The sequence below is a fragment of the Diabrotica virgifera genome, chromosome 10 (genome assembly GCF_917563875.1).
Source record: "Diabrotica virgifera virgifera chromosome 10, PGI_DIABVI_V3a".
NCBI classification, from domain to species: Eukaryota; Metazoa; Arthropoda; class Insecta; order Coleoptera; family Chrysomelidae; genus Diabrotica; species Diabrotica virgifera.
In genome coordinates this window covers 103,602,506-103,615,052 of record NC_065452.1, presented here as the reverse complement: position 1 = coordinate 103,615,052, position 12,547 = coordinate 103,602,506, and the positions used below count along the sequence as shown (strand labels likewise).

General features: G+C 33.0%; 1 protein-coding gene across 1 annotated transcript in view; it reads left to right on the top strand.

Annotated features, from left to right (window-relative positions):
- LOC114335624 (putative inactive tyrosine-protein kinase Wsck) overlaps positions 1-10,488 on the top strand; it is a 106,344-nt gene extending 95,856 nt beyond the window's left edge. Inside the window, exon 8 of the mRNA XM_028285886.2 lies at positions 6,800-10,488. Within this exon, the coding sequence (XP_028141687.1) occupies positions 6,800-7,089 (290 nt within the window). The 3' untranslated portion in view covers positions 7,090-10,488. The remainder of the gene's footprint in view (positions 1-6,799) is intronic.
- The last annotated feature ends 2,059 nt before the right edge of the window (positions 10,489-12,547 follow it).

Here is a 12,547-nt window from a genome sequence, read left to right as displayed (position 1 = left end):
ATTATGATCAAAATCCATCAACAAGCTCCGGAGGTATTAATCGCAGCATATGTTTGAAGAATCATTTCATTTTTTGAGTTCACGGATTTTAATAAAATTCCCCTCCACCGACCACGAATCGATTTCGTTAGGATGTAATTTTTAAAGCTTTATTAACCACTCTGTTGAAGTTAAAAGTTTACTCAAACTTTTACACATAAACTATATGCCTTGAGTTTGAAAATGGCGCTAGTTAGGTTCCTTAATTGTTAAACAAAGTAGCTGTGAATTAAATAAAAAAAGTGGCTAACTTTAACCGTAATTAACCCAGGCGAAAAAAGTTTTTTTTTGAAAATTCGTGTAAAAATACCAGATTTTTAAATCCCAAAGTAGTTCTAGTCTACAGTCAATATTAACAAGGTTATTCAAATTGTTTATAAGCCAAAAATGACTACTTTAGTAAAATGTTTTCGGAATGATAAAAATGACTTTTTAATGATATTTTTAAATACGTTGAAAATATAACTATTCTTCTTTCATGTCGTTTCCACAGAATTGCTATATCATTATTATTTTCTGAACAATAAATTGCAAAAAAATCTCTGATATCTGGGATAAACAAATTGAATCAAATTTAAACTAATTGGCGAATCATCTTAAACATTTTTATGAATTATATGGACTGTTTGACTCAACTTTTCATGCAATATCAGTGGTGTCATGGTGTGGGAACGCGTGGGAACGCCGTTCCCGCACTGGTTAAGAAAAGAAAAAAAAATAATAGAGAATTTAGGTTTTGTAAACAAAAATTAGCAGTGCGTTCTGGCACTGCGTTCCCGCACTGCTAATTTTGCCATGACATCACTGTGCAATATGTAAGTCCTAAGGTCATTTTCGCAAAAGTTATAGCAAATTTTTTATTTTCGAAATTTTAGTCTTATTTTGCAATTTCCGAAGAAACAAATAATCGGACCAAAATTCAAAAACTGCCATTTTAAACCTTTGCTCATCTACTAAAAGAAGAATACTATAAATAAGATATTTAATTACCCTATTTTTACTTGTAGCGATTTAAACGAAAAAACTGCCATTTTTGACACTTATTTGTTAATAACTAAAATTCTCGTCCGAACTGTGACGGGCATTTTTATATTTATAATGTATTAGGTATACTTACTTACTTACTTAGTCCTAAGCCTTTCTACCTTTAGGTGTAAGGCTGGTGGAGTTGAGTTTGGCATTGTAGTGTCCATGCTTTCCGATCTTGCGTTAGGTTTCTTGCACTTTCCAATGTCAATCCCTTCTTCTCGACTTCTTTCCTGATTTCATCTACCCACATAACTCTTGGTCTCCCTCTTTTGTTTTTCCCCTGCACTCTCGTTTGGAACACTCGTTTTGTTAGCCTCTCGTTCGACATTCTACGCACGTGCCCGAACCATCTAAGTTGTCCTTCTACTATTTTTTCATTGATTGGTTCTAGTTTTAGGTTTTGTCTAATTGTTTCGTTTCGTATTTTGTCTGTCCTCTTTCTGTTTGCTATTTTCCTCAGGAACCTCATTTCCATAGCATTGACTCTGGATTTTTGTCTCCCGTCAATGTCCATGTCTCGCTGCTATACATGATTGTTGGTCTAACTACTGATTTAACGACTGCCGTTTTTACTTTTTCCGGTATCTCTTTTTTCCCAAAAAATGTTGTTTTCATAGTGTTAAAAAAGCTTCCTGTTCGTCCCACTCTCTCGTTTATTTCCATGTCTTGTTTACCATTTGATTCGATTATTACTCCTAGGTATTTAAAATATTCCACTTGCTCTAGTTGTTTCCCGTCTAATTATATTGCGTGTGTCTTCCTCGTATTTGAAATTATCATTGTTTTTGTTTTCTCTGTATTAATTTTCATATTTATGTTTGATAGTTCTTCTTCTAGAATTTCAAGATTGTTCTGTAAGTCTTCTCTGTTTTCTGCTATCAATACCATGTCGTCTGCAAATAGTAGCTCCGATAGTTGAGTCTGTTTCATTTGCCAGTATCCTAATGTTAGTTTTCTCATTCTTCTCTTGGCTTTCTTTATCGCTTCATCCAGTACCACTGAGAATAGCAGTGGACTCAGCACGCATCCCTGTTTGACGCCTTGACTTGTAGAAAATTCTCTGGATTCCTCGTTATTGGTTCTTACTGTATTTGTATTATTTTTGTACCGGGTGTCCCAATAAGAATGGCTCTCGGCCATATCTCAGGAACCGTTTATAGTAGAGCTTTGAAATAAAAAATTTTATAACAAAAGTTGCCTCAGGAAAAGCCTGGAAATTATTTTCATAATTGTGGGTCCACCGCTAGAGGACGTAATTGAATATCAAAAATAAAAAAATCTAAATTTTACAAAATTTTCCTAATGAAGGGGCACTGGAAATCCGATTATTGTATTCTTCATCAAATTTTGCGCGTATTTGATTTAACAAGTTTAACTCTACCTTTGCAAATAAGAGGTGGGGGGTGAGTGGGAACCTTGTTATGAAAAAATGGCTGTAAGTCCGGTTCTGCTAAATCAAATTTTGAAAACTGGGTCTTGTTGAAGACAGATCTTTTTCTTCAATGTAAGCGTGATAATTTTGAACCATCCTAATAAATAATAAGCCAGCTGGGAGGCGTTATTTAATTTTTTTCAGAAATCTAGTTTTCTTTGGAAAATATTAAATACAAGTATGCATTTTTAATCATACTTTATAAAATTAGATAAAATTAGCAATAGAATAGCGAAAACCGCATGTCGATACCTTTTTTCTATCTCAAGATATCTCGAGAAACGTGTAAATTTTATACATAACTGTTACTATCACCGGTAAACTAAGTTAATGAAAAGTAATATGCTGTGGAAAAGAACCAAATAACATTTTCCAGATGTCAACGTATAAAAATATAATTAATTAAAACAACAATATAAAGATTAACAATACTATTAAAATTAAATATAACACAGAACAAAAAGAACTACTTAGTGACGACCTAAATATTCAAATTTTTGCCCATCATACACTACTCTAGAATACATTATCCAGAGAATACTAAACGCCATTCAAAGCATATCGAGAGCAGAAATTGAGACTGCTGTTCAATCTACTCTTGACAGAGTAAATGTTTGCAACGAAAATGATAGGCAAAAATTTGAACGTTTATGTCATCACTAAATAGTTGTTTTTATTTCTTTGTAATAGGGCTTTTCAACGCTTCTCATTTGTTTCGAGCCTCTGTCATATGCCGTATAATCCGTGTATAATATTAATATACGAGATATGAACGAGGCTCGAAACAAATGAGAAGCGTTGAAAAGACCTAATATACGTTGACAGCTGGAAAATGTTTCTTTATTATTTCCATAGCACACTACTTTTAATGAATTTCGTTTACCGGTGACAGTAACAGTTATGTTTTTAAATTTACACGTTTTGTAAGATATCTCGAGATAGAAAAAGGTATTAACATGCGGTTTTCGCTATTTTGTTGCTAATTTTGTCTAATTTTGTAATATGGTATTAAAATTGCATGTTTGTATTTAATATTTTCCAAGGAACACTAGATTTCTGAAAAAAATTAAATAACGCCTTCTAGCTGGTATATTACTCAGTAAGTTGGTTCGAAATCATAACTTTTACATTGACGAAAAAGATCTGTCTTCAACAAGACCAAGTTTGCAAAATTTGATTAAGCAGAACCGGACTCACAGCCAGTTTTTCATAACAAGGTTCCCACTCACCCCCACCTCTTATTTCCAAAGGTAGACCTAAACTTGTCAAATCAAATATGCGTAGAATTTTATGAAGAATACGACGATCGGATTTCCAGTGCCCCTTCACTAGGAAAATTTTGTAAAATTTAGATTTTTTAATTTTTGATATTCAATTACGCCCTCTAGCGGTGGTCCCACAATTATGAAAATAATTTCCAGGCTTTTCCTGAGGCAACTTTTGTTATAAAATTTTTTATTTCAAAGCTCTACTATAAACGGTTCCTGAGATATGGCCGAGAGCCATTCTTATTGGGGCACCCGGTACATATCCTTTATTACTTCTATTATGTGTCTGTCGACTCCCCTTTCTGTTAGTGTCTTCCAAACGTCCTTTCTTCGGATTCTGTCAAACGCCTTTTCCAGGTCAATGAAGCACATATGTATCTCTCTATTTTTCTTGATTACCTTCTCACTTACTTGTCTTAATGTGAATATTAGGTCTTGCGTGCTTCTGTCCTTCCTGAATCCACACTGTGTGTCTTCCATAGTTGTTTCTATTTGGGTTTTTATTCTTGTCTCTATTATTCTTGCGAATACCTTCCCAGGGATACTTGATATGGTGATACCTCGGTAATTATTACAGTTTCTCTTGTCTCCCTTTTTGTGTATTGGTAATATAATATCGTTCATTAGTTCTTTCATGCTATCCATTCCCTCTGTCCCCATGAATTTTATCATTTCCGGGGTGATATGATCCTTGCCTGGTGCTTTGCCCAGTTTTACTCTTTCTATTGCTTTCTCTAATTCCTCTCTTGTTATGGATTCCACTTGTTGTTCTTCATTCCTTTCTTGTATCTCTCCTATGTTGTCCTTGTCTACATGAGTTAGCTCTTTGAAATGTTCCCTCCATCTTTCCATTATTTGTTTTTCTTCTGTTAGTACGTTTCCATTCTTGTCTTTTATATTCGGCATAATGTGCTCTTTCTTTTGTCTGAGTTGTTTTAATGCACCGTAGAAGAATTTTTGGTTTTCCCTATAATTTTTTGTCATTTTTTGTCCAAATCTCTCCCATGACCTTTCCTTTCCTGCTTTCACCGCTATTTTAACCTCTTTCCTTTTTTCTTTATATGCTTCGTAATCTTCCGGGTGTTTTGTGCTTAGGTATCTCTTCTATTTGTCTTTTTTGTTCTTTATTTTCTCTCGTATTTCTTCCGTAGGCAACTGAGTTGCAAGAGTTGCCTGCCACCTCTTATAACAGAATGACCTAGTTACCTTTTGACCCACTTACAACGTCTGGGAGTCATATGTTGCCCTAGGGCCGTATCCTTAGGAATTTTATCCATCCTTTGGATTTTTCGATGTTTTCATTTATCTAAGACTTTTGTCTGTTTTTTGAAAGGCATACCTTTGTATTTTTTGGTTGGCTCACCATGTTCTTGTAACACTGATGATGCTCTTGTTACAGAGCGAAAACGTTTTGTTCATATGTTTGTAGCCCTTTAGGGCTTTTTAAACTAATATACCTTTTACCAAGAAGAAAATTTTTTATTAAATTTCACAAACAACTGTTTGGTGTGGTTTATGGTCATCTCGCTATGGTAACGGTCTATTTGGTGCCTGAAATTGAAGCTCGTGGTCTCGACAACATTTGGTTCCAACAAGATGACCACTTGCTATACAGCTCGTGAAAGCATGGCTTTACTGTACGAATGATTCGGTGAACAAATCATTTCAGGCTTCAGTGTGAATTGACAGTCTAGCTAGATCCTGTGACATCACACCTGTAGACTCTTTCTTTTAGTGCTACCTAAAATCCAAAGTCTACATGAATAAACTGGCTACAATTGAGGAATTGGAGGTCAATATTACTTGAGTCATTTATTGATCAAATACCAATCGAAATGCTCAAACGCGTCATCGAGAAGAATTGGAACTTCAGAATGGACCATCTTAACCGCAGTCAGGGCTAACATTGAAAAGAAATTATCTTTAAAAAGTAATTGCAGAGAATGTTTATTTGGTATGATAAAGATTTTCAAATAAAATTAATTTTTTCATTGTTTTTTTTTGTTTTTGAAAAAAAAATACCTCTAAATGAATCATCCAGATATACATTCACCACTCGCGGATAAAAATATTGCATATTTTGAAATCAACATTTGAAATAAATATTTTTGTGCTGCCCCCAGTGTCATAGAAATAGGATTTATTTTCCGAATGTGATGTTTTGAAGTATCATATAAATGGTATAATCGGATTTAAATTTGATATGGGCTATATGGTGGCCATCTGGCCATTATAATTTTTAGATTGAATCTCATCAAGGTAAGTATTCACTATTCTACCGAGATGAAGACCTGCTTCATGGTGCATTAACACGAATTTGTTATCCAATATGGCGGGCAAATCGCAAAACATGATCTTCTAAAATGTTTTTAATGTACATATCAGCTATCATTCATCCAATCACCTCCACAAGTTCGGTATCTCCTTTCCAAGAAATACCAAAATTAACACTTTGTATGAGGTTATATCTGACATAGCATTCATCATATGGAAACAAGATTTACAAAACTTCGTCTACAGAAGAGTTGGCGAACAGTATGTCAGTTGCAGCCTCATACAGAGCGTTAGTTTTGGTGGTGGCGGCATAGTGCTACGGAGCGGTATTGCTTTGAAAAGATATACCGAACACGTGGAGGTGATTAGGCGAATGCCAACTGATATGTACATTGAAAACGTTTAAGAAGATCACGTTTTGCCATTTGAAAGCCATATTGGATATGACATATTGATGTTAATGCACGTCTTTATGTCGCTAGCATAGTGAAGACTTACCTTAATGAGATTCAATTTAAAAGTTATACTGGCCAGTATAAAGCCCAAATCAGATTTAAATCCGATTATAGCATTTATATGATATGTACTTTAAAACATCGCATTCGGAAAAGAAATCCTATTCCTATGGTACAGGGAGGCTAACGATAACAGCACAAAAAATTTCATTCCACATGCATATGCAATATTTTTGTCCGTGAGTATATTTACAGTTCTAATTAATTAGAAATTACATAATTTTAACACATTATTTTTTTAGGTGGTACTCCTTATGGTTTCGTTGCAAACAATAATGAAATTCCAGATAAGATAATGAAAGGACTACGACTTCCTCAGCTTCAATATATTAATGATGATATGTACCAAATAATGTTAGATTGTTGGCAGCTGGACTTTACTGAAAGGCCTTCTTTTGTTGAACTAGGTGAATCTTTAGAAAGCTTGAAGAAAAATGACTTGATTCCATATATTACGTTTAGTACATTCCCTAATTTCCAGTATGAGCAGTTTTATCCAGATATGGAACTTGCTGTAAGACCAGTATTTTAATTAGTTTCTTATACAGGGTGTTCCACATATTAGCTGTTCAAACGTACTGACTCTCTATTTTCTATTTCTTTTTTAATTTGTGGAATGCTCTGTAATATTTGTAGAGTGAAAATTATACGTATCAATAATTATATTTTTACTTCTATTTATGACATGACATATAACGGTTTCATTTATCATGAGTTGATAACTGAAATAACATTTTTTAAGTTTTGTATTACATATTTTATTTGTATATTATACATTTTAACCATTCCAATTATGATTTTATCGCAATGATTTTAGTATTATTGTTTTCCTACAAAATCAGTTGTTCGTCATCTAATAATTGTTCTGTATTGTTGTGACTGAAAAGTATATCATAAAGTAATGCGTATTAAATTTATTTAAATTTCACCTGTTTAACAGGTTAAGTGCCGGTTTTCCATAAACTCAAAATATTGTATATGTCTACCTAAATGGGTGGACAACAAAACTCAAATTTTTTTCTTGTGTCCACCCAATTGGGTGTACAACAATGATTTATTCATTAAATTAGTAAGTAATATAAATTAGTAAGAAGTAACTTATTTATATGTTCTTGCTTCAATGTCCAGCTTTTAAGTCCATATTGCAGTATCGAAAACATGTAGCATCTCAGAGCTCTTACTCTCAGTTCTAATCTAAAGTCTTTTGTTGCAAAGAATTGTTTTCATTTTTACAAACACATTTCTTGCTATTTCGATCCTGGCCTTTATTTCCGTTGTTTGATCATTATTGTCTGAAATCCAGGTAATGAGAAACCAATTATTATTTGTAAAATAGTTCTATGATAATTAAGAAAATGTAGCTCTGACACTCCTGAGCAGTTCTCAAAATTTTATCTTGGCACCAGCAAGGGGTACTCGAATTACTCATGGGCAGGGGAGGCCGTGCCCCCCCTCGCTTTTTGGGTGCTTTAAATTATAGATTTCTTCTAGCAAACAGTCAAACTAGTCAGAAACCGTCAGCAAACAGTTGGTCAGTGAGAAAACATAATACAGTCACCAGTGCTATCCCCTCTACTCGCGCTGGTCCACTATTCGCTGATGGTTTCAAACCGTTTGAAACTGATGCTAGAACAAACCTTATATATTGTCATCCAAAGTATTCAAAATGTGATGTGCAACATCTTCACGTCTGGCCCCCCACTAACAATTTTTATATGGGCGCCCATGGATGTACTTAGTAGTACTGAACTTACCCAGAGGGAGATCGTCTGCGCATTCGGTTTTCGGAGCGAAATATTAGGCCTTATTGAACATCCAATTTTGTAATGCGCAGGCGTTCTCCCTCGGGGTACGTTCAGGGTATACAGCGCGAATAGGCCTATTAACACTTAACCTGTTAATATATGGATGCTCGTGTAGGTATCGAATCTTAGTTAGACAAATTCGAGGACTGTGATTTGACGACATAATAATATAATCTTGTGATGATGTTGCAAAGGTTTTTGTAGGAAAAAGATTACTTTTTAATATCCAGCTCCCATATGTATTATTGTATTAATTACGTATTTTGTAAAACAAATGTATCGTTTGCAATTACAAAAATTGTAATTTTTTATACGTAAGCGCTGTTTCACATTATAAGAATTTTGATCGTGTGATGGTTAAAATCTACATAGTGGCTCGAGCAATCACATGGAATCTTTTTCCCTTCTCTGAACGTTTCAAGCGGTGAATGCGGAGCCACTATGTAGATTTTAACCATCGCACGATCAAAATTCTTATAATGTGAAACAGCGCTACAAGTATAAGTGTAGAACGCATTCAGTGAACAACATCTTTCCGTGAGCCATTCTTGTACCTTAGATTCTTTTTAATGTTGATATTTCGAATACATACAATATTTCGAATGTAATGATCTGACAATACCGAATCAAGGATATTGCATCTCAATTTCATAATCTTTCCCAATAATGTGCTATCCTATTCTTTGTCCAAGCTGAATAGAAAAACTGCGACAAAATAAACAGCTCTAAAATCACTGCTTTTCATTATGTGTTGCTAGAGTTACTTTCAAGGAGGACCCACTGCCTATAGGTGGATGATGGTTGCAACTATCTGAGTTAAAATATAAATTATAAGACTTATAAGAAGATGCCCAAAAAATTGTAGACCCTACAATATCTTAGTTGTAATTTTCTATTTAAATGCACGTTAAGAGGGGGTATGGTTTAAAAATTTTGAAATTTTCTATTTTTTATTATTATTTTAAATCAAAATTCATAACTTCAAGAATATTCTTTGAAAATTACAGATTGATCGGATCAAAATTACCGGAAATACATCATGTTGAACATACAGTAGCTATGCAGCAGCTTCGCGCCAGCGCTCTTGAGTCTAGTGAGAAACGTTCAACAGCTGTTCTCCTTTATTTTTGTAAATTACTCCGCGATTCAAAAACATTCCGGTGTACATCACTTTACGATTTGACAGTCCAAAAAATTGAAAAAAAAGTTGTCAAAACTTTAAACGCGAGATAACACTGTCGAGATATTTTTTGTTTTGCGTTTATTTTTTGTTTAACAATAATAAATATGTTTATTTTCACCTTTTTTTACAAGAAATTTCGATAATTTCACTTCTTAATGATGCCAAAGACTCAAAAATCGTTAAAACTAAAAAACTCGACAGCGTTACCTCGAGAAACTCATAGCTAATAAAATCTTTTTGAATTTTTTGTTTCACATGATCGAATGACTAGTTCTGATGTCCACCGCAAAATCCTTTTTTTTTTTCAGGTGTCTAAGAATTTGCCACCGTTGGCTTATTTTTCAGTATTTGAGCTTGAAATTTTTTTTGAATATTCTTTGAATTGTTCTGAATATAATTATTTAGTTAAAATTAAATATTATAAAATAATTCTACCACAGTGTAAAAATATTACAAACATGTGCTTGAAATGTTGATTTCAAACCATAACCCCCACTTAAATTAAAAATAATTTCACGCTTCTTTTTATACTCTACAAATAAGTATGAAGATGAAATCTGTACACACATATTTCATCTCCATAAAAACTATTTTCGAAAATAAACCAAAATTTTATTTGTAAGTATTTCCCGTGGATTTGTTAAAAATCGGAACTGATTATTGTACAAAATTTTAATTTAAATTCAACAGAGTTTATTCCATTTACCTATTATAGTCATTTTCACGACCTAATAGAGATTTTGACCATTCTGGAAGTACTAAAAACGGGCTTTTTTCTTTCTTAATGTGTATTATCGTTCTTATGTATTACACAAAGTAGTTTCTTTTTTTGAATATAGTAGTTTCATTGAACCAAATATGATTCATGTCTGTTGTATATTATACAGGGTGTTTCATTAATAATTGTCCATATAGTAACTGGAAAAACCTTAGCACAAAATACGAAGATTTAACCTAAAACACTTAAATAAAATGTGGTTCCTTACTGAGTTACAGGGTGTTTTATCTAAAAATTTAAAAAATATTTTTGCTCAGCATTTTAAAACTGTTCGACGTATCCTTTTCATATTTGGCAGGAAGTATAGGTACTGTACAAACTACTAAATTATGTTAAATAAACGTTTCTGGCTATTACCAGAGGCGTACGACGGTGAATGGTTGACCCTTTCCAAATTCTACGCCACTGGCGGAATTGCTATTTTAGTTCAATTTTTGGATTCTCCAATACTTTCTATTAAAATAATATACTCTTCATTTGTAACGATAAAGTCATTAGTTTTCGAGATCTTTGAAGTTAAAAATGAAACGACACGGTTATTTTGATTAATGTATGGTGTCGCTTCATTTTTAATTTCAAATATCTCGAAAACTAATCATTTTATCGTTACGAATCAACAGTATATTATTTACATAAAAAGTGTTGGAAAATCAAAAAATTACACTAAAATATCAATTTCGTCAGTGGCGTAGAATTTGGGAAGGGTCAACCAGCCACTATCCCCTATTGTACGCCTCTGGCAGTAGCTAGAAACGTTTATTTATCTTAACTTAGTAGGGTGTACAGTACCTACACTTTCTGTCAAGTATGATAAGGATACGCCAATTAGTTTTAAAGTACTGGGTACAAATAATTTTTAAATTTTAATCATATGAATCATATAAATTAATCAAAATAACTGTGCCGTTTCATATTTAACTTCAAATATCTCGAAAACTAATGACTTTATCGTTACCAATGAAGAGTATATTATTTACGTAGAAAGTATTGGAGAATCTAAAAATGGCACTAAAATAGTAATTTCTCCAGTGGCGTAGAATTTGAGAAGGGTCAACCATTCACTATCCCCTGTCATACGCCTCTGGTAGTAGCTAGAAACTTTGTTTATCATAATATAGTAGGGTGTATAGTGGACGCACTTTCTGCCAAGTATGAAAACGATACGTCGAATAGTTTTTAAATGCTGAGCAAAAATAGTTTTTGAATTTTCAGATAGAACACCCTGTAACTCAGTAGGGAACCACATTTTATTTAAGTGTTTTAGGTTAAATCCTCGTATTTTGTGCTAAGGTTTCTCCAGTTACTATATGGACAATTATTAATGAAACACCCTGTATAAGGTTTATAAGGTTTATTGTACAGGGTGTAACAAAAATACCGGTCATAAATTAAATCACATATTCTGGGACCAAAAATAGTTCGAATGAACCTAACTTACCTTAGTACAAATATGCACAGAAAAAAAGTTATAGCCCTTTGAAGTTACAAAATAAAAATCGATTTTTTCGAATATATCGAAAACTATTAGAGATTTTTTATCGAAAATGAATATGTGGCATTCTTATGACAGGAGCATCTTAAAGAAAAATTATAGTGCAATTTTTGCTCCCCATAAAAATTTTATGGGGGTTTTGTTCCCTTAAACCCCCCCAAACTTTTCTGTACGTTCCAATTAAATTATTATTGTGATACCATTAGTTAAATTCAATATTTTGAAAACTTTTTTGGCTCTTAGTATTTTTTCGATAAGGCAGTTTTTATCGAGTTGCAGCTTCTTTTTTAATATGTTTACATAAAAATTTTATGGGGGTTTTGTTCCTTTAAACCCCCCAAATGTTTTTGTACGCTCCAATTAAACTATTACTGCGATACCATTAGTTAAACAAAATGTTTTTAAAACTTTTTTTGCCTCTTTGTATTTTTTCGAGAAGGCACCTTTTATCCGAGATATGGCTTCTTTTTTAATACGGTTCAAAATATACCTAAAAATGTAAATCATACATAAATTTTCATATTATTACCAAGTCTCCATAATCGTACTTAACCATATACAAATATGTGGTGGATTTGACAAATATTCAAAATATCTCGATAAAAACTGACTTTTCGAAAAAGTACTAAGAGCCAAAAAAGTTTTAGAACTATTGTGTTTAAGTAATGGTACTACAATAATAATTTAATTGGAACGTACATAAAAGTTTGGGGGGGTTTAAAGGAACTAAAC